This window comes from Ambystoma mexicanum, chromosome 6p (genome assembly GCF_040938575.1).
Source record: "Ambystoma mexicanum isolate Mex_15411 chromosome 6p, UKY_AmexF1_1, whole genome shotgun sequence".
In the NCBI taxonomy this organism is placed as follows: Eukaryota; Metazoa; Chordata; class Amphibia; order Caudata; family Ambystomatidae; genus Ambystoma; species Ambystoma mexicanum.
The window spans coordinates 657,185,371-657,211,757 of NC_090935.1; the positions used below are offsets into that span (position 1 = coordinate 657,185,371).

Consider the following 26,387-nt stretch of genomic DNA (forward strand, 5'->3'; position numbering starts at 1 on the left):
TAATTCAAGAAACGTCAAAAACAAATGCCTTAAATTTGCTTCAATCTTCTCCATTGTTATGAAGTTCCACATTTTATTCCACAAACACGTGATGTGTGGTGGTTGTTCAGGAAAGCACATGCGGGGCAGCTTTAAAGAAAGGCACAGCTGGGTAAAGTGCCTTTTCTGATCCCAGCACATCAGGGTATTTTGGGTGAAAAGAGGGTGAATGGAGTACTAGGCATGATCCATCGATCTAAAACCCCATAAAACATGTTGAATTGGAGGGGCAGGAAGAGCCCTGTGGATTAAGCAAGAGGGCAGGCCAGGGGAAATCCCACGCCCAACAAACGGAAGACACCAAAAACATGACAAACTACTGTTTTATTTAACATACCCCAGTCTCGGGAGGATAGCTCAAGGGCAACGTGCTCGCCTTTGAAGCAAGACGACACGGAGCAGCACAGGTTCGATCCCCTGGTCCGCGCTTAGAAACCTCTGGGTATTAAGCGCGTTATAAATAACCAATCATATCATAGTGACAGCATGAACATTAGGCAAATCTTCATGGCTCTCAACAGCTCCAAGGTCAACAATGCATTTTAAAGGGTTATAACATCATAAGTGACGCGTCAAAGCACAAAAACCTAAGGTGGGACGGGGCTGGCTAAGGGAATCAACTACTAACTCCGCCTAAGACCACTTCCCAAGATGCAACAGGGGAGTGCATGTCATCTATGCAGTGATCCATTGGCCGCTGCAACAATGTGTAGGGCAACATGGATAGAGGGTGATGGTTGGTCCGTGGTGGCCTTCTCAGCCTTGGAACCCTTGGAAGGTTACCAGCACATGAGCACAATAGGGGGTGGTGGGAACGGCTGACCTGCAAGAATCAGCTTTAGAAAAACACTGGTTCCCCCCAGATGCTGTTGCCTGGAGAATCGAAAGAAGACCGCGCTCAGTGCCAGGGATATTTTACAGCAACCCTTTGTCTTTCCGAATTTCTGATTGACCTGTACTGTTTTCTCTGTTTCCTGCTTTGTGCCAAGTTTTAGTTACAAAACCCTTTTGCAAAGACACTGCTGAAATCTGTATTTCCTACTATTTGGTTCTATTTAATATTATTTTTTAATATTAGAATCAGCATCTTGCTTTCTGAGCAGAATTCTCCTTCCCATTGGGACATTATTTTCGTTGTACCCTACCCTCGAGGTTCAGTATTGAATTATCTTATGTGCTAATCAAGTCTGTCTAATGTGCCTGTGTCTTTGTAAGTTCAGCCCTGTTGAGCTTCTCTGGGGCATGGAGGGGCTGGCTGGTTCTTCGCCATTCTGTGGCGTCCATTTTGAATAAGATGGCTGCTTGGTATTGTCGGATTTATATGTTAGTAAATTACAGGCATGTGTTCTTCATGTTGCATTTCAGCGTGGGCATCACTCCTGTTATGTTTCTTCCCTCTTTCCGCCCAGCTCGAGATTGTGAGGTGCGGTAATGCGGCAGTAAAGGCGCTACCACTGCATTTTTACCGCTCCACCCAACTCGTGATGAGGCCCATACAAGTCGTCTGCTTAGTGCTGCATAAAATGTTTATCACTCCATTTACAACGTTGTAGGTGCAAATATGTGTGCAGCAAGGACCCAGAAAAAGAAAACATTGAGACAGAAGACCGCCAACATGATGTGATGCTATCAGAGGTAAGATTTGCTTGTACATTTTAGAACAAATGCAGCTGATGGATCTGAAAACATGAATCCTCTGACAAATATAAAGGTAATGAAATAGAAAAGATATAAGTGATGTAATTTATTAATACCAAGATGATTCTCGCAATGCGTATGATGTCAAAGACAGCTCACAGTCACCTGGAGGATGGGCCTGTATTGTTCTTGATGTAAGCCCTCCCATGAAATGTGCTCATGTGGCTTGCAGCTACTTTGCCTATAGCCTGGCTACATATTGCCACACTCCATAAAATCAAATCCTTCACCCCCCTCCCACTCCCATATGACCTCTGTACTGTGGGGCAGGCTCTCGTCATCTTGCACATTGACAGGGTATTGGCTCTCTTAACCAGGGTCCCATCCATCTGGCCTCACACAAGGCTGTCCACCATGCTGCAGCCTTATTACAGGCGCCCGCGGATTCAACCACACCCCCCCCTCCCTGTGCAAACTTCACTGTCTCCCCCTTCCTACCAGGACGCTATTCAAAACTGCTTGCATCATCTACAAAGAAGTATTGAATGGCACACCAACATACCCGGTGGCTAAACTCCAGACCTGTAGCAAATCCATTAACAAAAAATCAAAGCTTTCCCTCAAAGAGAAGACTCGCAAATAGTCTTCTCCTGCCAAAGCTGACGCTCTGGAACTCTATCCCACTGCAGGTTTGGAACCCCCCCGACCATCCTCAAGTTCTGCAAAACACTTAATACGTGGCTCTTCAATCAATACCTACCACGTGACTAAATCCATGTTTTTTCACCCTTCAGAGAGCAGTACTGCGCTATTGTCCAACAACACCATGCCAACACTGGCTTCCACACATTATAAACATCTATATCTGTAGGGATAACAAGAAAGGCAGTAACTGGTACGTTTTTTCATAAATCAAAGCTTGGAAAGTAAAAGCTTGAAAAAACCAAAACTGGAAACTTCAATGTTCAAATATTATGGCAAAATTCCTGACAAACTCAAAAGGACAACAGTAGTAAAAAGAACACAGTAGAGAAGGGAGGGGGCTGGGGGTAATTGGAAGCAGAGTAATGAGGGCTATACTGACATTTAAAAGAAAAGAGACAAACCACAAAAGAGCAAGCACTGGCCAAGCCAAAGGTTTCTGCTGAGGTATGTACAGCCATTGCGTAGGTACCTATAGACACTGCCACTATATGCCCAGGTCTTACACCATTTGCCCCCTGTTGAATACCTGCGCCTAAGAAGTACCATAATTTGTCAGGAATGGTCATGGTACTCACACACTATGGTAAGTATTGCCATTCCATCTGCCTGGTCTCAGAATGTTCAGCATCTGCACCAACCATGGCCAACCCAGTCCCACCCAATAACATACCACAGGGATAGAGCAGGGACCGAGCCAATGTGATTACGCCAAAGGCAGACCCAGATGAAGGTCCCACATTGTGCGAAGGCTGCAGACCTTCCCACGGGTCCTATCCACCAGGACCTTGTGCCATCATTCAGGAGGCAGGTCCTGGACATTCGGGGGTGCTCAGTGGCCTCTTCATCATTCATCTACCCATTAAGCCTTGTGCACCATCTCTGTTGGACCAGACCTGACTTCCTTTGGAGGGACTGCCTTCTCTCCACAGAATACCAAGTCCTTAACCATGCCAAATTCATCCCGAAACCCTCCACATAGATTTAATTTCACATTACAGCCTTTGATTCCCTGGCCTCCCACTCAGTAAATATTCCTTGACTCATTGCTACTCCTTATCTGCCTCACAATCATGTTCCCAAGTATCATTGGGGTAACGCATTACCTGCCACTTGCCCCCTGATCCATGTTGCTGAATCGCCTCATCATTACCTGATAGAAATTGCAATTGTAGTAAGCAGTTGGCCACTACATTCGGCGCTGGCATGTACCGCACATGAAAATCAATGCAAGAGTACATTTTATTGCCCTGGGTGATGTATTCTGCCGACCCCTTATAGAAAAAGACATGAACCAGATGTTTGTGGTTAGCTCTTATTTTGAAGGTCAATCTCCACAGAAGAAAAAACGGATGTTCCTCTACCCATTTAAAGGCTAGAAAACAACAATATCCTTCCCTTCACTGTATTAAATACACACCTACCGCTACACCACTGGCATCCGTTGTCAGTATAGTTTTGTAACTGAAATTGAATGTGACTCACAAGTGTGATCCCTGGCAATATAAGCTGTTGTGTATTTGAATGAGACCTCACACTCCTTGGTACACACAAATAGCTCCCCTTTCTTCAGTAAAGCTACAAGAATATCACATTTTGAAGAAAAGGTCTCCACAAACTTCAAATACAAGGACAAGAAATAGACCCGGACACCCAAGAAAAAGTGGCCCACTCCCGCCTCAAAAAAGTGGCTCACCCCTCGCCTCACGACCCTTGGCCTCTGATGATATCACCGGAAGTGATGTCATTTGACCCCATTCGAAAGTGACATCCGAGGAAGCAATGAAACACGACCTTTCACCCCTTGACAAAACAGGAAGTGGCATCAAATAGCATTGTTCCTAAGTACACTATGAAAATATGATTATGATTTCACTAAAGTGATATACATTTCATACAAGAATAGATCACCATATGTATCATTAATATCTGTGTGTATAGTTCCATATGGTCAAATTACTGTGAATGCAAGCAGATGTCCAAGGCCAAATGATAATGTTATTGTTTAGCACTTATGCTTAAGCTTTTTTATAGAACAAATATGCATACAATATCACCCAACCTGTGTTGGTACTCATTTATCGACGTCAGAAGGATGAAAGGCTTTTTTGAAAAAAAAAGAAAAATAAATGTGGATTTCTTTTTTTTAAAACTGGCCCAGGCCTGGCCAGAAACCGGCCCCCACTCTCCAGAGACGATTTTGGCCCGGCCACAGGTTGAAAAGGCTGAGGGGCCAATCCGACCCTGATTCAGAGGCGAACCGAAAAGCCATTCTTTAAAATGGATGTCAGGTCATTTGATTTCTCACACAATGGGCCTCATTATAAGTATGGCAGTAAGGTAACAACGGTGCTGGTATATATTCACTGTTTTTTTCTGTTTTTTCCTTTTTATGAACAGCACAAACAAAAGGAGCTTCTACTAGTTTTTTGAACAGCACACACTAAAGGACAGAAACGTCTGAGCAGTTGGCCGTCCCGATCGCCTCCCACTGGAGGCTTTCGGGGCGTGAGGTGTCATGCAGAGGGGCTCGACTCTGACATCACCATACACACGAACACGGATCTGTCCGTATACACTCACGTAAATAAGCTACATTGCACAATCAGGGGGAATTGCTTTTTTACCTCTGTTTCTAGTTGAGTTATTGATTTATCTACAAGACTGACTAATCTCCAGCGAGGCACCGCACATGCGTGTGCCTCGCCTTAAGCGTCTGGTTACCATAGTAACAGACACAAGTGCTTTTGTGAATGAGATATGCATGAAAATCACCCAGAGTATATCCTCTGTAACCAGTAATTATGGTTTGCTCACATTTGGACCGATACATGGATCTGAATTAATGACAGCTGTCCCATAAGGGCATAAGCTTTCGGTTCTGACACGCGCAGGCACCTCAAAAAGTGGTCCCGTTACCCTAGTAACCTTGTTAGTTACTGGAACTCGCGAACGCGCCTGTTTACACTTCTGAATTGAGTAGCTGTTGCAGGTAAGCTCAACAAACTAACACGTTCACAGCGGCCAGACGCCATGATCTTTAACATTATATTTATTTAGCTTATCAGCTTTACACTAGTTGTCGAACAGGCTCTTTGTCGGATCGTACACTATCAAAGACACAGCGCTGATCTCTCACAACCGTTTAACGAAAAGAATCTGACACAGAGGTAAGAAGGGCTCCCTGCTTGGAAATCACAAACTGAAGCTGTAAAATGACGGATGCATTTTAAAACTCACAATTTTCCATTCCATAGTGTCATTCAAATTAATGTGGTCCGTGTTTCAAATTGAAGACTACATAAAGGTAATAGGAGCACTTGCTCTTTTTACAGTTACTAATACCAGTTGAGCAAACAATTGATTTACTGACCGAACAACTGTTGGTTATTTTGTTATTTTTTTCTCTTCCCTGAAAACGTTGTGACATATAGAACACTGATGGTACTATTGATTTCTATATTTTTATTTGAATTGTATAATTTACTTTGCACATTATCACCATTTAATGTACTAATGGAAATCACTTCTGAACATCAAGGTTGGCCCTGATGAAGGAGAATGTTCTCTCCGAAATGCATAGGCATATGAACCCATGATTTATATATGATATGCTGACCTCTGTTCGAATAAGAAGAGATTATTGAACAATTTAAAATATACTCTGACCACTCTGATGACTCTGACCTGCTCATTTTTGATGAATATAAGCATATTATATAACATTTGGAATTTCCCATCTACCTAATGGTTAATTGCAGCTAAGGATGTTTAAGAAAACACTCGGTAACCCCGAGGGGGACAGTTTGAGAGAGACTGATTAGCTAGGTATTGCTACCCGCCAAGCCTTGAACTAAGCCAGCCACCATTTTGCGATGGTCATTGGTGTATGTGCTGAGCGAGGCACCACATATCTCGGTTCCAGCCAGCGTTACTCACCTGAGTATGCCGTTTAGATAACTGGAGGTTTGCTGGCAGAAGGTATCTCATAGGTGTTGGCTGATTGTGTAACTCAGTATCTTGCTCCCAGCCTTTTGTTCATCCGAGCCTAACATTTGTCAAATCGTTCTCCCTGTATAAGCAGGACTTGGCAACCCTTTATTCCCTGCGTGTTTTGATAAAACTGAACCTGGTGTAATAATTGTGCATCACCTTCTTGCATCACAACTGCATCATTGGGCCACAGGAGGATTAATGGCTGAAGGGGTCTATGCACACATGCGTACCTGAAAGGGACCTGGGGATGTTCTTGCCTGTTGGGACCACAATTGCCAATTGACTGGGGTATGGTAGGGTGGGCCAGGCGATCTACAATGCCTCTAGGTCTGTAAATGACAGAGATACCACTGAGATTAACTTCAGTTTCCACGCTTATTTCATAGAATGAGTGACATTCAGTTACAGCGTATACAGCTACCGTCTAGCAGCCAAGAGTGGAGGAGGACCATAGCTGTATACACTCTAACTGAATGTTACTCATTCTATGTAATAAATGTGGAAGCTGAATATAATCTCAGTGGTAGTTCCTTGATTACATGGTACAGAAGAATACACTAATTGGCGACGAGTTTGATCTCCGTTCTACAACTACATTGTCCTGGTCATTTGAATCGCTCACTTCGCAGCCCTCCAAACGAACTTACACAACCAATGATCGAGGTCAGTGCATTAGTAACAAAGCTACTGCTTCACAAAGCATTTAATAGTTCAAAGCTGCAGCCCGCTTTAAAAAAAGTGATGTATCCAGTTAAGTTTATTTCGTGCACTGTTAACCTTCCAAAGCAACAATCAACTTGGCATTAGAGTAGTGCACCCTTCAACGCTGTCCACGTCCTCAAGTCAATGTCCCAGTGACGCCAGGCAGTTACTAGTTGCCAGGTTACACAGACGCCACGCAGCGTTTTACGCAACCAGCCTCTGCTGCACAGTAACTAATCCCCCACACTAACGTGAGATGGGGGTTTAGATTCTTTTAAAGACAAGGAGGCGATTATTATGCATTACAATCTTTACTCTGAAACCACAGCAGCAAAGAAAATACTTTTACAAACAAAAAGTTTCCACAACAGAACTAGATAGAGTTCAATGTCAATGTATGGGGAACTCCCCAAACCATCATGGAGGACAGGTCATGCCCTGCAGGGGACCAATGAGCAGGGACCCTCCTCTACATATGTCCATTACTCTAACCCCAACCCCTCTTTCTGCAGCTGTCTTGCACCAGAAGTCCAATGAAACGGTTGAACTGCGTAGCGCGGAGAAAGGATCCATCGAAACTGGAGATCTCCACCTTCCCGCAGCCTGAATCTATGCCGAAGTTCTTCTGGTTAGGACTTAATCACGCACTCCACAACTTGTAACTGCGAGCCACACTCCTGATCAGAACCTCAACTCGTAGCTGTAAGAACAAGCAAGAAGTGTGGGTGGTTGGGAAGAACAACAAACCAAAGAATGTTCTCACTTGAACCACCTGTGTACATGCGTATCACAATTGACATATATCATCTCATATACAGGGTGGGAGGGTGGGATAATAATCGCCTCCTTGTCTTTAATAGAATCTAAACCCCCATCTCACGTTAGTGTGGGGGATTAGTTATTCTATGACAAGACAGGAGGCTCATATTATGCAAGTTCAAAGCCCTTGCATCTCATTAGTACAACATGATCCATACAATAGAGCCAATAATAAATAAAATAAATAATAGGAAAGGAAACCTTTTAAAAGCCTTTATTAAATTAATCAGCTGACCGCAAGAGGATTGCCTAAGACTAGGCTGCCCGAAAAACTGTCTTATAAGGCAGTCAAATCCTGCAAGAAAACAAGAAAAGTGCCAATTCCAGCGTTCCTTACAGGGCACCAAAACCAACTGGTTAAAAGAGGGGAAAAAACATTGAACAAAGTTCTCCTATACTAATAGGTTAGGACTATGTCTTGTCATAGAATTATCATTTAACTACACGCATACTGGATGTAATATAATGTATGCACCATCTTCCTCCTCACAGTTGGCGAAATAGAATACAGATTGCACGATTGTTTCCTCGTCCCAGTATTAAGATGAAAAAGAAAAAAGGGACTAAAGAGGAAGAAAATTACATTAAAAAATGGGGGAGTGGCAACATACATTGAATGACCATGCAGCACTTAGATCCGCCCCAAAATATTTACAAAATTATGGCAGGACCCCCGTGCCTTGGCGACACTGGGAGGCAGAATTTGATATATATCTGGAGGCCACAGATGGCAATAGATTGTCTGCGTCTACAAAAAAAGCAATCTTCATGCACTATCTTGGATCAAAGGGGGAGAAAGTAAGTAGCCACCTGCCGTCGGTATAAGGACTCAATGTGTACGACGAAGTGGTAGCCAGAATTGAAAAACAATACAGGAAGAAGTAGAGTGTGGATTTAGAGAGGTACACTCTCTATACCAGAGACCAATTGCCAGGTGAGGTGTTGAGAGACCAGATAATGGTACACACATCAAGCAATCAAATACGTGAACGCGTATGGGAGGAATCTGAGCACACTTTGGATGAGGTATACAAATCGCCAAGAGTATTGAAAGGCCCACGGAAGCCTGTAAAAAGCTAGCGAAGGAAAAGAATATTGACACCTCAGCGTGTGCCGCACAGAGTAAGCATGAAAGAGTCAACACAAGGAAACGGCAGAGAAAGGTTGTTTCATTATCATCAAAAATCAGCTCTATTCGGCAATAAGCCTGAAAGCATACATCATAAAATCACAATAAAGCAAAAGAGGAATTGTCATATACAAGCATCTCACAAGAGACTTGCATCATTGGGACCGTGATGGCCATATAAAGTGGGTACAGTGCAGAGCAATTAATTCACAGATCATATATGACTTTAGTTCCAGACCCTATAGGTACGTGTATAATTAGGATTCCAGGCACATATTCACAATCTTTTTCCTCCTGTGCATAGCTTTAATCATAAATATAGTGACGGCATTAAACACCAAAGGGAGTGTGGATGTTTTCATACAGAGCAGCGCCTCTTTTCTACATCTAAGTCCAAAGTGATTCATAAGCGGTTTTAGGCATCTTCTTCTATAGAAAGAACACAATAGAGAAGAAATGCCATTCCTCCTCGGCAGCTCCCTGCCAAGAAGCAGATTTGGACCCTGGTCTCTTACTCCAATTTACAGTAAAGGCAGCCAGTGGTAATATAGGCAACCGCAATTTGGTGTATAAATATTTCTTTTGCCTCTCTACTTTACTAATCTAAGTAGGGCTCAATGATCATACTAGATTTTTTTTTTTTTAAAACTCTTTTTTATTAGGCAGCATGGCAGCGAAACAACAGGCGAACAGCGCCCAGCAGGTACAAATTGACAATACATATCATGATACAGTCATGCGGAGATTGCACATTAAATGATTAGAAAAGCAGAGTTTACAAACGACATGTGGGGAGGGGAGGCTGACCAAAGTAATATGGGAAGTGCTCTCAGACTAGTGAGAAGAAGCAGGTGGAGGAGAAGTAACCGGAGTCATATCAAGGTCGGACAAGTAGGAGCGAAATCTAAGCCAGATGTCCCTGGGCCTGGAATGGGTAGGTTGCATGCGGGACCACATTTCCTCGGAGTCAGAGGCCCATGTAACCGCCTTTAACCATTGGGCATGTGTGGGGGGGAAGGGGCGAAGCCAGCAGAGCAGGATGGACCGAACCGCTAAGAGCATGCAGAGGCCAGTCAGTTTTTTGGAATCACGAGGGAGACCAGGGAGGTCATGGAAGAGACACAGTGCTGGAGAAGGATCAATGGGGCGATCGAGCATAGCAGATACCGTTGAGCAAACCGCTCCCCAGAATTGTGAGAGGCGGGGGCAGGACCAGATCATGTGGATGTAGTCCGCATCATCCTGCCCGCATCGAGGGCAACTAGATGGGTGCTCACTGGACATGCGATGCAATCTAACCGGGGTATAGTGGAACCTATGCAGCACTTTTAACTGAATGAGCTTAAATCGGGAATTAAAGGACACCCGGTGAGTGCGGTCGCAGATATGTGCCCAGCGGTCATCCGATATTTCCACCCCCAAGTCCCTCTCCCAAGACCCCCCGAGTTTAGAAAATTCTGGAGAGGATCTGGACTGCAGCATGGAGTATAGCCTGGAGATTTTACCTTTCATGGGTGAGGGGGAAGTGAGTTCCTCAATGGCCGGGTCGTCCGGTGGTAGCGCAGGGAATGTCGGATAATTACGCTTAAGGGTCTTACGGAGAGACGCGTACTGGAGCCAGACACTCCGGTCACTCCTCAGGGGTAGGGGAAGATCAGACCACTCGATGAATATGCCCTGGTCAAACACGTCTCGCAGTAGCTCATAGCCTGCCTCGGCCCAGCGACGAACAGTAAGTGGTGTGACCTGGGGGACCCCCGGGAGAAAGTTCCAGAGGGGAAGGTTGCCGTGGAAGGCGCGGGCTATGCCAAGCAGCTTCCACGTTTTGGCTAATGCAAGGGATGTGCAGGCGACCGGACTCTGTGAGTCCAGCACCTGGGGAGCGGGTTGTATAACCAGAGAGCGGATATCGCGATCAAAGGCCGCAAGTTTCTCGAGTCAGACATGGGGGGGGGGTCAGCTGTATTAAACCAATGGGAGACATATTGGATCTGGGATACTAGCCAATATTTGTGAAAGTCAGGGGCGCCAAAGCCCCCCCTGGTCATGGGGGTGGATAGGGTCTCATATTTAAGCCGGACCGCTCCCGAGTGCCAAAGGAAGGTGTTAATTGTACGAGTCAGGTCACGAAAAAAATCTGCACCTGGCCACAAGGGTACGTTGGCAAACTTATAAAGCAGCTGAGGTAACACCACCATTTTCAATAGGCCCATTCTGCCCGCGAGAGAAATCGGGAGCTTGTCCCAGGCTAGGACCTTGGCGGACAGAAGTGTAAGGTATTTCCGGAAATTCTCTTCGAGGGTTAGTGCCTGTTGGCGCGTTACTGCTATCCCTAGGTACGTGAATGTGGATTGAGCCCATGTGAATCCCAGAGTATCAGGGGGGGGGGGGGAGTGCATTCCGTGAGTGGGAAAAGGGTGGATTTCGAGCAATTCACCCTAAGGCCCGAGACCCGGCCAAAATAAATGATATCCTCCAGCACCGGAGGCAAGTTGAGGGATGGAGAGCGAATGAACAACAACGCGTCATCCGCATATAGGGAAACTATGTCCGCTCTCCCGGCAGTACGGAGGCCTCTGTGGGCATGGCGATGGCGAAGCAAGTCCGCGAAGGGCTCTATGGCAATTGCAAAGACCAAGGGAGAGAATGGGCACCCCTGCCTTGTCCCCCTGGCAATCCCGAAAGTAGGAGAGCAATGGTCACCTGTACGGACCCTAGCCACGGGGGACGAATAAAGTAGCTTGACCCACGAGAGAAAGGAGGGACCAAATTTACAGCTCTCGAGAACCCGCCAAAGGAACTGCCATGAGACCGAATCGAAGGCCTTTTGCATGTCCAGCGTAGCCGCCACGGCCTGAGTCTCTGGGCTAATCCTGTCAATTATATTAAATATGCGCCTTAAGTTCAGGGAGGTGGACCTCCCCGGGACAAAGCCCGCTTGGTCGGAATGAATGATGGCCGGAAGAATGGGAGCCAGCCTGAGAGCCAGGGCCTTTGCGTATATTTTGGCATCGCAGTTTATAAGGGAAAGCGGGCGATACGATCCACAATGCGAGGGCGGTTTGCCAGCCTTTAGCAATACTGTAATCGTGGCCTCCCGCAGTGAAGGGGGGAACACACCTGTCTCGACCGACTCCTCCCATACAGCCAACAGGTGGGGAAGGAGAAGTGACTTATAGGATTTGTAAAATTCGACTGGGATACCATCGGAGCCGGGAGCTTTCCCCGAGGATAGGGAATCGATAGCATCGGAAAGCTCTTCCAGTGTAAGTGGGGAATCAAGAGAGCCCGCAGCCTCAGGGGATAAAGTTGACAAGGGGAGGGATTCGAGAAAGGAGTCGATTTCTTCCACTGATACCTCATCCGTGTTGGAGTATAGGGACTTGTAAAAATAAAAGAATTCCGTGGTGATGTCCCGGGAGGTGACGGCCAAAGAGCCATCCAGTCTCTGGATCCCGAGAATGTGTGGGGAACCGGTCTCGTATCGGATCAACCTCGCGAGGAATCGGCCAGGGCGCTCGCCCTCCCCGTATTTCCGCGCGATACCAGGGTTGTCCAGAAACTTCTGTTCACGATCAGCCAGGGAGCGGAATGCATCCAATTCCACCCCAATGGCCGCTAGGTTACCCGGAGAAGAGTGAAGCGAACATGCGGCCTCCAGGGTCGAAAGCCTGGACTCACTCTCGGCCAGGCCTCTCCTGATCGATTTGAGGACTCCGTTTTCCTTGGAGATCGCAATCCCTCTAATATAGGCCTTGAAAGATTCCCATAGTATGGCTATTGATGGTACCGAGCCTGCGTTTATCTCGAAGAACTCTTCAATAGAGTCCTCGAGCTCGGAGTGAAACTCTGGGTCAAGAAGGGCGAGGGGTTTCAGTTTCCAACAGCGGGATCGGCCAGGATCAGGGGCCCAACCAACGGTGATGGTCACTGGGGAGTGGTCCGACAAGGTTCTGGGTAAAATCATTAACTGTTTCACGTCTTTAACCAAGACATTGGAGATCACCCAGCGGTCAATTCGGGAGTATGAATCGTGGACTGAAGAGTAAAATGAGTAAACGCGGGAGTCGGGATAGAAGAACCTCCATGCGTCCACCATGGCCAACCGGGGTAGAGATGATAATGCAGCATAGGCTGCCCTGGAGAGATGACGGGGCCTGGTCCCAGATCTATCCAGGGCCACATCGAAGATAGTATTAAAGTCCCCCCCCCAGAGAATTGGAACAAGGGGGAAGCCATCTAGAAGGGACGTGATCTGTCTATAGAACTCGGGATCATCAAGGTTGGGACCATAAATGTTCAGCAAAACCACTTCTTTCCCTTGAAGTGTGGAATGTAACAGCACATACCTGCCCAGGGGGTCAATATGCGAAGAGATGAGGGTGAACCGGAGACTCTTGTGAATAAGGGTCATGACCCCACGACTCTGCGTAGAAAATTCTGTGAAGAACCTATGGGGGCCCCAGGTTTTGGCAAAACGCACACATTGTTCCGTGCGAGCGTGTGTCTCCTGCAGAAACAGGATCTTGGAGCCGTGGCGCTCAGCCTGCAGCTGGAGCTGCCTCATCTTTCTATAGTTCCCCAGCCCCCGGACATTCCAACTCATAAAGGTTAAGTCCCCCTCCGCCATAGATGTGGTAGTGGTATAGTCAAGAAAAGTGTCCAAGACCAATGGGTGAGTGCTGCACCCCCGTTCGCCCACGCCGCCAGTGCCAATTTTCTGAGAATAACACCCCAAACATGTCCCACCCCCACCCACATTCCCCTCCCAAACAGAGGAATGACAATCCCAAACCCCTTCAACCAGAACCAAACTAGAGGCATCATCGCCTGGGGGCCTGTAGGCCGGGCTGACCGCTGCGCTCCGGGCCGCAGAAGGACCAGTAGAGCTCAAGGTGCAACTGCAAACATTGAATGTAACTTAGAGAAGGTGTCTTGCACTCAGCAGTATGGCACATCATTGAGATAAAAGGGGAACTTGAGCAAGTCGAATCCGGGAGGGAGGATCAATGCGGTGCCGGTGTCGGGGAAGGGCCGAACTCGGCCGCACCCCGCAGGGCCCGAGGGGGAAACTGCTGAGTTGTGTACAAGAGAAGGAAGTCAGCCCGGGAAGTGTTCGTCAATAAACTTGGAGGCCTCTTCCGGGATCGTGAAGAAGAACACCTGATTAGCATGTTCTATGCGCAGTTTGGCGGGGTAAAGCATGGCATATTTAATGGAATGATCTCGCAGTCTCCGCTTCACATCCTGGAAAGTCTTGCGTTCACGTTGGACGGCAGCCGAGAAGTCGGGGTAAAGATGAATCCTCGCGCCCCCCAATAAGAGCTCGCCCTTGACCCTTGCAGCTCTGAGTAGAGTATCGCGATCCCGGTAGTTCAGGACCCGGGCGATGATGGGACGAGGCGGGGCTCCGGGTCTGGGTTTTGCGGTAAGGGCACGGTGCGCCCGCTCAATAGCGAAGTGTGGGGAGAGCTTGGGCGAATCCAGGAGAGACATTAATGTGTGTTCAACGAAGTCCTCCATTGGCTCGTGCACCTCGTTCTCAGGGACCCCGATGATGCGAAGGTTATTGCGTCGTGAGCGGGACTCCAAGTCCTCGTTCTTCTTCTCCACCGCGAGGACTCGGTTCGAGAGAGCGACAACCTCGGAGCGCAGTACCCCAAGTGCGTCCTCGGCGGAGCCGACCCGTGTCTCGACCTCAGACACGCGGCTATCGGTCCTCTCGATGTGGGCTTTGATTGAGGATATTGTGCCGTTCATATCATCCAGTTTCGAGTGTAGGGCAGTGAAACCCTCCCTGATAAAGTCCATCATGCCCTGGGCCTCAGGTTCCACTGCGGGTGAAGACGCCACAGGGGCCTGTTCAATGGGGTCCTCTGGGGATCTCGCAGCTGCTTTCGCGAACATGTTGATGGAGCACTGCTTCCTCGCGCCCCCCTTGGTCATTTTGACAGTGGTGATGGTTGAGTAGAGTGAAGGGGAGCCTCCAGTGGTCCCAAGAGGGAGACAGGGGGGATCCCAGGCCGTGCAAGTCAATAATCCAAGTAGGGTGCGTGACAAGTGAGGGGAGCAGGGAGTATCGTGTCCACGAGGCTATGCCGGAGAAGTATAGGCTGCGGGCTCCCAGCCAAACAGGAAAGTGTGGAAGATACCCAGAGATGGAAGAGTAAGGACCAACGGTATTGACGGAACCCTTCTGCAGAGTATCGCTACGGGTGGAGCGGCAATAGCCTCAAGAGAAGTGAGAGGGGGGGAGGCCAGCTCCCAGTGCACAGTAGGGCCAAACAGAACGAGGGATTCCAGCCGAGGTAGACACAGTATGAAGCTGGTATGAGGCCCCCCAAGGGGGGGGGGAGCAGGAGCCGAGGCCCAGAGCAGGAGAGCCAGGAAGGGCAGGGCTCACCGGGCAGAGCTGGTCGTCGTTGCCTGTGGGTCTCAGAGCCCCTCGCCGCAGAGAGTAAGACCCGCCATGGAGGGGCGGTCCCAGAGTCTCGGGGGAGGGTGGCAGCAGCTCCGGTAGATCACTGGAGCCTCCCTGGCCCGCACCCGAGGGCCACGCCGCTCCAGCCGCGCGGGGTGCGCAAGCAGTGGGGGGGAAGGTCCCCGCGATCCTCCTGCTGGGTCCCCCGGGAGAAGAGTAGAAGATCCACGAGCCGGCCGAGGGCTCAGTCCAGGCAGTCCACCAGGCACGGCGGGGGCGGCGCACCCCAGCCCGCCCAGCACTAGGGGGAACGAGAGCCCGGTCCCCCCAGCCGACCGCGGCGGCAGGCGGAACTCAGCGCGGCCCCCAGGCGGCCCGCCCGGCCGTGGAACACAAGATCACCCCCACAAGGGGGGGGCGGCCCAGCGGGGCCCAAGGACCGCCCCACAGGCCGAGGAAGCGCTCCGGGAAGGGCGAGGAGGGCCCCAGATGTAGTAGAGGGGGGGGAGTGTCACAGGCCCGACGTCCCTCCAGGGACACGGGAGCAGCCCGCCTCAGACCTCTCCGTCCCAGTCGGAGCAGCAGCAAAGCCGGCGGGTCACAATCCCGGGCCTCCGACGGCCCCGCCGCCGAAAGGGATGAGGCACACCGGCCCCAGCCGATGCCCGGCAGATGTGGAAGGCGGCGCTGCAGGACCCCGGGCGGGCCCAGTCTTAAGCGCGCGGGAGCTCCGCAGGCGGGGGGATGGGTATTACGGAGCCGGGGAATGCCTTTCCCGACTCCGATTCGAAACAGGATCGGGGCCGCAGGATCCCCGGAGCCGCAGCAACAGAATCGTGTGCCCCGTACACGGCTGCAGATAGGGAAGGTGCCAGATATCAGGATTATGAGGTCCGCTCGCCGCGGAGCTCACGCATCAGGCGGCCATCTTGCTCGGCGCACAACAGCGCCCCCATCATACTAGATTTAAGTAAAATATAGCTATGCGACAGGCGTTGTTATAGACAATTATCCATTCTGGATTTCAGCACCCAGTCGCTATAATAAATCTTTAATACATTTTTGATTTGATTGTGAGCCATATTTTGTTGGGTCCAACCATAATTTACCTAATCCATTATTTCGAAGCATACATTTTACATATTTAAACCAGCCCAGGGATTTGCCACCATTCCAGTGAAGTAAATCAATAAGGCTTTCCCTGTAGGCTAGTAGGGTGACAGTGTACCAGATTGTAAGCCAATATATTTGCGGTTTTAAGACTGGGTCATATTTTATCTCCAAATGCTCTAGCTCGAAAACAACTGCGGCTGAAGGTGCCCTGTTTGGAAGGCCCATGAGACGTTTAAAACATGTATTCTCAGCTATCTGCAAAGACGGACACGGGATATAACCCAAGAGCTCTGATCCGAAGGTGACAGCTGGAATAGCTTGCGCCTTATTCACCTTCATGGTGGAGGAGCGCATTCTACCTCCAAAGCAGGCTGAAAAGTCTGCTACTGCACCACCATGCCTAGATGACGTTAGGGAGCACTTATCTAACTGCACCTTTCATTTCGTATTACTTGAAAAAATAATACCAAGATATTTGAAGGAATCTAGTGATTTGAGTACAATGTTGTTAAATAAAAAGTGGGTTAGGCAGAGTTCCACCAGCTGGGTTACAGGTCATGACTTTAGTTTTAGCTACATTAATGCTAACTCCCTTTTCCTTGCAAACCCCCACACAGGTTGTAAGCTGATGCTGGAAGCCCCTTGTACTCTTTGCAAAAGGAATGGCATCATCGGTTAAAAACAAAAGACCCCAATTACAACAATCTAGTCTTGGGCCATCCATTGACGTTAAATTAAGTGTTACTGCAATTTCATTAATATATATGAAAGACAATAAGGGTGGCAACATGTATCCTTGTCTTACGACCTTCTTGATGAAAACTGGATCAGTACATTCACCATTGGGTCCCCAACGTGCGTGTGCAAAGTTATTTGTATATAAAGACTTTATTGCATTAAAGACGTTCATCGGTGCCCAAAGTCTATCCAGCGTCGTCCACAGTTGGTTTCTCTGGACCGTATCAAACACTGTTTGGCGGTCGATAAAATCCCAAAACAATATTTGTGCTTGCAACCTAACATATTTCCCGTGGATAAGATGCAATCTAAAAGCTTGATCAGTTGTTGAGACTGATTTCCTAAAACCAGCCTGTGAGGGAGAGAGGATATCTAGTTTTTTTACCCATTCCTCCAAATGAAAACACAATATTTTAGAATACAGGTTTTGCCAAAGAATCTATAATAGAAATGGGTCTATAGTTTACAGGACCCTCTGTATACCCTTCTTGTAGATCGGTCAAATTGTTGCCCCCCCCTCCAACTCTGGGGGTGGGTCAAACGTACTATAGATCTCATTAACAAAATGTGCAAGAAAGGAGGTCCATATTACTGGGTCAGTCTTAAACAACCCCACAGGCAGATTATCTGGACCCTGGGACTTTGCGTACATGTTGTGATGAAATAGCACGTTCAACTTACGCAATTGAAATCTGTAAATCAGTGTCTCATCTACAAAAGCATTTGGCTCTTCTTTAGAGGGGCCTTCCTCGATATCAGGCACAGGATGCAACGATGTCTCCTCTGCATCATATAAGGAGTGGTAGTCGGCTAGCTATTGATCAGATGGTATATTATTATGTCTCCACCCTCCCTCCACCTTGCGCTTCCAGTTCCTACTGTGAGCCAAAATGCTTTACTACCATGAGAAACAGCTGCAATATATAATGAGGTCCACAGAGACTCTGTGAACTCAGATTTCTTCTTAGCTATTAAGTTCTTGCACTCTTTTCTTAGTAAGCTGATATTTTCACAGCCCCTCCTATTAGGGTCGATATGAGTGAAGATTTGGCACTTCTGCACTATCGTACCACCCTTGCTGAATATGATTGGCATGAAAATATTTTCCAGAGTATTTGGTCAAGAAAGGAGAGTAGGCTTTTTACCGTAATATCATAGAATCTTGTGGATGAGAGCCCTGTAGCTCCTATATAGGTTTGGCAATACACGTCTATAATGCTAGTCCACCTAACTGTTTTGAAGTACCTAAGTGGGTCCCTCCTACCAGATTGTGAAACTGATGTATTTGCTCAAATAACATGGGAGAAAAAGGTTGCTACTAAGGGACTGTGGTAACTTTCCAGTCGTTAATAATCTCAAAAGGCTCTAAGGCATCCCAGTAAGTTATATTGATAATTATATAATCAATTAAACTGGATTTGCCATGTATACGATACGTAGAGTTTGCTGGAAGATTGGCTGGCAAAGTGACCATTACACAGTTTTAAGCTATATGAACCTCCACTGCAAATGGAAATCTACAAAATAGGGGAATAACTTGGTTGGCGGAATACCCCATATTTCATCTTCCGTACTCAAGGGCCATTTCAATCTGAGATACTACAGGTGTAGTGCGAGGGGATCACATTGCAACTTCCAAAAACTGTCTTGCAATTGGGAAGATATGCAACATATGTGGAAGGACTGGCCATATTGCAAAAGCACATAGGAATACATTTTGTAAATTGAATACTATGAATGAGATAAAGGAATTGTCACTGGTGAATTAAGAACATAGTTGAGATGAAATTGACAGGCAAGAATGATCATCCAATGAAAATGTTCATAGAAGAGATGTAGTCATGCTGTGGGATCCAGACGAGGACTCCAATGCGTTTGCAAGAATTTAGAGACCTACGTGTCAAGTAAAAATTGCAAGGGTGAAGATGCAATTAATGGCTGATTCCCTTTCATTACACACCATAATCCACAAGAGATGTGAAAAGGACAATTAGAACAGGCAATGAAAAATCTCAATCCAGTTACTAAAGTACCCTGTGCATATTCAGGTAATCAATTACGAACGATTGGATGGTTCATGCAAAAACTCAAGTTCAAAAATGGGGAAATAATGGGAAAGGTGAACGTTGTGTATAAGGGATCGCCCATTTTTATTTGGATATACCAAGCTGAATTTGGTATGGATTTGGTACCTGGAGCCATTGAACAAGTCCAGAGTGGCCATGGATATAATAGGGCTATTTCGCAGTTTGAGAGAGAGCAAAAAGAATGCATTGGTGTTGGTAGGTTGTTATAGTCATTGGCTGGAAGTGAAGTTTGTCAGAGAAGGTAACACAGAGGTGGTCATAAGGTCCCTTCAGGACATTTTTCAAAGGGAAGGTATTCCAAAAGAGATTGTAACAGATAATGGGACTCCATTTTTTCACCAGTTAAATGGTGAGTTTCATGGCTAAAAAAGGGATTAGGCACATTCAAGCACCGTTGTATCACCCACTGGCCAATGGCTTAGTGGAAAGACTCAATAGGGTGGTGAAGAGTGTGATACAATTGAGTAGGGAGTCGAGATTAGATCTTGACGATGAGATGGAGAAGATGTTATATGCATACAGGGAGAGCAAGCATCATTTTATGGATAAAACACCATTTGGACTAATAAGGGGAAGAAGGTCTAGGGACATCAGGTTCCCTGTATGGATGGAGGAATTGTTGAAGAGAGAGATGAGCAGTGAGAATGTAAGGGTGAGTCTGGTGAGGGTAGAGGAAAAGAGAAGGTTTGATATCAATAAGGAGTCTGGTTATGCTGGAATTAAAATAGGTGATTGTGTTAAAATAAAATTACCTGGAAATGTGCAAAAACCATTTGAACCCATTAGGATAATTAGGGTCACCAGAACTAGTGTGTTGGCTGGTGATGGATAGTGGTGGAATTTGAGTAGAGTGGCAAAGGTCAGGATGTAATGGTAGGGGGATATGTTGTGCTCTTCCTGAGAATGTCCTGATGCAGGAGAGGCTGGAAGTTCTGGAATGGAACTGAAAAGAAGGAGGCGATGAGTGCGGGAGCACCATAGCTGTATACGCTGTAACTGAATGTTAATCATTCTATGAAATAAACGTGGAAATTGAAGATAATCTCAGTGGTATCTCTGTAATTTCGGTTGTATACGAATTGTTCGTTTTACAACTGTTCGAATTACAATTGACCTTTTCACAATTGACCGAATTGTGAAGGTCAATTGTAACATATATGTGGGGGGAAACCCCCCACAACCCCCACCTAACGCCAAACCCCCCAAAACCCCTATATATATATAAATAAATATATATTACCAAACAGATATATATATATATATATATATTTATATATATATATATACGGTCAATTGTGAAAAGGTCAATTGTGACCCTTTAAATTTGGTCAATTGTTCATTCGAACAATTGTAAACGAACAATTTGGGTAATACCGTTACTTCAAGGACATATGTGTAGTACCCAACACAGTGAATCAGATGTCCCAAACAAAAAGGAATTCAGGTAAACCCCTAGATGCCTACACCAAGTAGTAGTCCATGTGCACGAGCAGTCGTTCACTAGGACTAATAAATCCTGCAATTTATAAGAATGAATCTGTTTCTGTTAACAGCGACTTAAGTTGAATTCAGGAGGGGGCTACACAACGACTTGAAAGACAAACTAGCTCACACTGCTTGCCCCTCTTCTCTGTCTAACCTGATGGATCATTCCGGTGCATCCTGTCTCTGCTCCCTCCGTCTCCAGTGAAGCACCGAAAGAGGAACCTATGCAGACTGTGTATGCCCAGGGTCCTTTGTCTACCTCAGAACGAAGAGGGGATATTGGACTCTGTATGTACTGCGGTCCACCTCCTCAGAGATTGTCCAGAATGGCCACAAAGGAGATTGGGAAACGAAAGACCCCGGCCTTAGAGCAGACCTCAGGTTGGGATAGGAGTAAAGTCCCCTGTTTATCACCTATACCTGTTTGGCTACTACTGATACACATTTGCTAGTCATCCATTTGCTCCTACAAATGGCTGATCTATTGAAGCCTTGGCCTTAATAGCCAGTGGAGCCGCGGGTAATTTCATGGAAGTGATCTGGGCGAATAAGGACGGCATACCTCAATAGGTGCGCCCTGAATATCAAGCAGTTAAAGGGGTGGATGGAAAACTCCTCAGATGTGGACCCATCACCAATACATCAGCACCTGTGTGCCTTTCTATTTTTGATCACAGAGAGACACTTTGTTTTGACCTTATCAGGGCGCCTCATTTTCCGGTGATGTTAGGCATACCCGGGTTGAGGATACATAACCCTCACATTGACTGGACTGAAAACACTCTTCGCTTTTGTTCTAAGCATTGTATAACTCATTGCCTACCAGCTTCTATTAAAGACTCTTCCGTAGCGCATTGTTCTGTATCTTGGTCCTCTGTTGCTGGGGTGCACAGTTACCGACACACTATCTAAGGTACAGCAAGGCTTTTCTCCTCAAGTTTCCCAAGGATTTGCCCCCCCCCCACCATCCGGAGGACTGTGCCATTGTTACTGGAGGCATTTGTGCCCTTTGGTTGCATGTTCTCTTTAACGGTTCTGGAAAAAAGGCTTTGAAGGAGTACTTACAGGAGAACCTACAGAACGCACTCATCCGGCCCTCAAAATCGCCAGCCGGTGCCTCCATATTCTTTATCCCTAAAAAGCATTTGCTGGAACGCAGACTATGTATCGATTATAGGGGCATTAACAAGGTGACCATATGGGACAGATATCCCATGCCAATTATCTGGGAAATACTGGAAGCTGTACAAGGAGCGTCTATCTTCTCCAAACTGTATTTACGAGGAGCCTACCATCTTTTGTGCATCCGCACTGGGGATGAATGGAAAATGGCCTTCAGGACCCCTTACGGCCATTTTGAGTACCAGGTCATGCCGATTGGCCTGGTCAATGCACCTGCAGTATTCCAGTCGTTCATGGACCATACGTTTTCTGATCCAATATTTAGATCAGTGATCATCTGCCCAGATGATATCTTGGTGTTTTCCCAGTCAAGGGAGCTGCATCAACAGCATCTGTCTGAGGTGTTGGATTGGTTTAGAAAGAACATGTTACTTGTCAAGCCGGAAGAATTTCTCATTGAGAAGTCTTCAATACTCTACTTGGGTTTCATCCTGTCGGTTAAAGGCATAGCCATGGACCAACGCAAGATCTCAGCTGTGCTTCAATGGCCATCACCCTCGTCGGTAAATGACATCCAGCATTTTCTGGGGCTGGTTAATTTTGATCGAAGATTCATGCCAGACTTCTCTGCCACAGTCCTTCCCATCACTGCACATCTCAAGAAAGACACACCCTTCATCTGGGGTTCGGCTGCTGAAAAAGCCTTTTGTCAACTCAAGAGCAGGTTCTGTTCCGCCCCTATCCTTAAACAAACGGATCAAAAGTGTCCCTTCATAGTGGAAACCAATGCTTTTGCAGGGGCTTTGGGTGCGGTATTGAAACAAGACATTCATGGCTATGAACATCCGATCACCTACCTCTCTAAGACCTTTAACACGAGTTAACTAAACTATTCAGTCATTGAAAAGGAACTTTTGGCGATGAAACAGGCATTCTCTGAGTGGAGGCACTTATTACAGGGAGCTAGCTACCTTCCCCTTTATCATACGAACTGACCATAGAAATCTTTGTGTCTTGCAGCAGATGGATTGTGTCAATGCAAGACAAGCAAGATGGGAATATTTCTTCGCTCAGTTTGATTTCAGTATTACCTACATTCCAGGATCAGAAAACATGGTAGCCGATGGTTTATAACGGAATATCAGCATGGGGCCCTCCATTTCCATGACCAACACCCTTTTTCCTGGGAATACATTTCTCGAAACCACTTCCTCTTTCCTACAAGAAGTCAGAGAAGCTACTGCCAAGTTGGATCCCCATCTGTCTGGAGAAGGCCTGTCTAAAAAGGTTGGATTACTGTACCATAAAGACCTTTTGGTGGTACCCGGAGAGAGGCTCCATGGGAGGATAATGTTTTGGTGTCAGGAAGGCAAGTCATCAGGACACAGGGGTTATGATGCCACCTTGGACCTGATTCACCGCTCTTTTTGGTGGCCCTCCATTTGTAGGGAGATCAAGGTTTTTGTCCGGTCTTGTCCAGTATGCGCCCAATGCAAACACCGAACCAGCAAACAGATTGGATACCTAGAGCAGAGCCCTACTGCCACCAGACCCTGGAGTCATGTGTCCCCGGATTTTGTGGTGGATCTCCCCCTCTCTGGAGGGTGCACAGCTCTAATGGTAGTAGTAGACTCTTTCAGTAAAATGGCTTATTTCGTGCCCCTTCCAGGGATTCCCACAGCCTCTGAGACAGCTCAAGTGTTTTTTTGAAACATCTTCCGTCTACATGCTATGCCAGAATTTGTCACCTCAGACCGAGGTACCCAATTCACCTCTGAGTTCTGGAAAACCTTGTGCGATCTGCTCGGCATAGAACGGGCTCTTTTATCGCTTTTCAACCTCAAACTTAAAGGCAGACCGAGCGACTGAACAGTAATATGGGGCAGTACTTACGCTGCTTTACTAATCCCTGACAAGACAACTGGGTGAAACTGTTACCCACTGCAGACTTTGCATATAATAACACCATCCACGCAGCAATAGGGTTGAGCCCTTCCTAATGCACATATGGGCTGAATCCCTGAACGCTGCCCCGCTCGGTCATTCTGGCATCTCTGGTTCCATCGCTTGGTAGTCTCTTGAAGAATATCTCTTAAGCACACAAGGACACTTATAATCATCTTAAAACGAAGAGAGAAGGGCACAAGCGTCAATCTGACGTCCACAGAAGCCCTACCCCTGAATGGGAAGTGGGTTCCAAGGTTTGACTGTCCACCAAACACTTACCCAGATGGGTTCAACCCTCCAAACTCTCCCCCAGATTCATCGGTCCTTTCAAAGTTCTTACCAGAATCAATCCTGTGGCATTTCAACTGAAGTTGCCCCCTTCATTGCACAGACTCCAGCCCATTTCCCATTCCTCATTGCTGCCTACTTTCATTCCAGATCCTTATGAGCACAAGAAGAAGATACAGCTCTCGCCACATGAGGAACCTGAAGAATATGAGGTATCACGTATTTGTGACTCATGGTTTCACAGAGGAGGGCTCCAGTATCTGGTGCGGTGGAAAGGATATCCATCATCTGAGAACACCTGGGAACCTGTGTCACATATCAAGGCACCCATTCTGTTAAGGAGGTTCCATCGTATTCACCCTGGGAAGCCTGGTGCATCCATACATAAGAGGGGGCATACTGTCTAGACACTTGTTTGTATTACCGTGTGTTCTACGTTCTGTCTTCACTGTTTTGCTCGATCCTTTCTCTCCCTCTCTCCCACTTGCTGCTGCAGTGCTTTTCTCCTTTCTAGACCGCTCCTGGTCCCATTTTTTTTCTGTTTCTTCTGCTCTGCCTGCTTCCTGCTTTTGCGCTCCGGCACCCTCTGCCTCCTATCACTTTTTCACTTACCTGTACTAGTGTATGAAAGTTCTGTGTCCATCATATTGGAGCGATTGGCATATTGCCCTCCTACTCTGCAGAGGGGACTCTGTTTGCCTCATCATCTCGGCATTCCATCCAGTCTCCTTACGGACTATAGGAGTACAGAGCAACTCTCCAGTGTGCCTGGCCTACCACTCTGATTCCTGGACTGGCAACTATTCCATCGTCCATTGGACCTCACATCGGATATAAGGGTTTTTTGAACCATAATTGGCGTTTTCCCTTTTCTGGTCATTTCGGGCAGGGGGTCTGTTGCCTGCCCTGTTACATAGTGGCTTCCTCCCGAAATCAGCCCTATCTCTACAAGGACTGGAGACTACAAGGAAAAAGGGGAACTCACCACCACCAGAGGACTCACCCAGCCTTTCGAGTGAGGAGGATTCAGGTGAGGAAGTATTGCTGATTTCTGACACAGTCAAAGGCTCTCGCCCAAGAGTCTTAGAACAGGGAAGGAATATCCTGTAAGAAGCCCCATGTTTAAATTACATATTCTGTAAGTAGGTGCCCGCCTGGCATCTTTCACAGCCACTCACGCGACGAAGTGTGGGCACTCACCATGAACAAAAGTGGAGCACCCTGCTCCATGAAAAAGTAGTCCATAGGCGCCCATCTGCAAGAACAAACACGGTTCATTTACCTGTTCTTTGTGAAGGTTCCCACTCGAGAGTCGCAGCCACATTTTAGCTCACTGTACTTTTCACAGATGGGAAACACACATTTGCATATCAGTGGGAAAAAACCCACAGAACAGGTTATCATGCCATGTTCTTTCTGGAGAGGAGCGCCTGCTAGATTTTTTAAAATATTTGTAAGGAACTTGGGTTTGGTCACCCTGAGTTACCTGGGGGCAACCAGACGTGGACTCCCTGCTCACTGTGTTCAGAGAGGCACAGCTTCACCTCACTGATGAGGCCCAACAAGACTGAAACACGTGTATGGGGTTGTTGTTGGTACTCTTGTTCAGAAGGGAATTGCCATAGCATTTCGGTGCTGGACTGCCCATGTGGACGGGACAAAGACTGATATGCAAATTAATATTTTCCATCTGTGAAAGGTACAGTGAGCAAAAAGCAATGGCTGCAAACTCTCAAACTGGGAAAAACCACAGAACAGGTTATCATGCCATGTTCTTTCTGGAGAGGGGCGCCTGCTACATTATTTGAAAAATGTTTGCAAGGGACTTGGGGTTGGTCACCCTGAGTTACCTGGGGTAACCCAGGCATGGACTCCCTGCTCACTGTGCTCAGAGAGGCACAGCTCCATCTCACTGAAGAGGCCCAACAAGGCTGACACATGTGGATGGGTTAGCTGTTGGTACTCTTGTTCAGAAGGGAATTGCCAGAGGTTTCTAAGCACCGACCCGGGGATCGAACCTGTGTTGCTCTGTGTCGTCTGGTGTCCAAGGAGAGCATGTTGCCCTGGAACTATCCTTCCGAGACCATAGCATTTCGGTGCTGGACTGCCCTTGTGGGCGGGACAAAAACTGATATGCAAATGTATATTTCCCATCTCTGAA

The 26,387-nt window shown here is 47.1% G+C and overlaps 1 protein-coding gene across 3 annotated transcripts in view; it reads left to right on the forward strand.

Moving 5' to 3' along the window:
* Positions 1 to 26,387, forward strand: part of NAIP (NLR family apoptosis inhibitory protein) — a 683,156-nt gene that overhangs the window by 65,864 nt on the left and 590,905 nt on the right. For all 3 annotated transcript variants that reach the window (XM_069627525.1, XM_069627526.1, XM_069627527.1), the window contains one exon: positions 1,593 to 1,674. In XM_069627525.1, the coding sequence (XP_069483626.1) occupies positions 1,593 to 1,674 (82 nt within the window). The remainder of the gene's footprint in view (positions 1 to 1,592; positions 1,675 to 26,387) is intronic.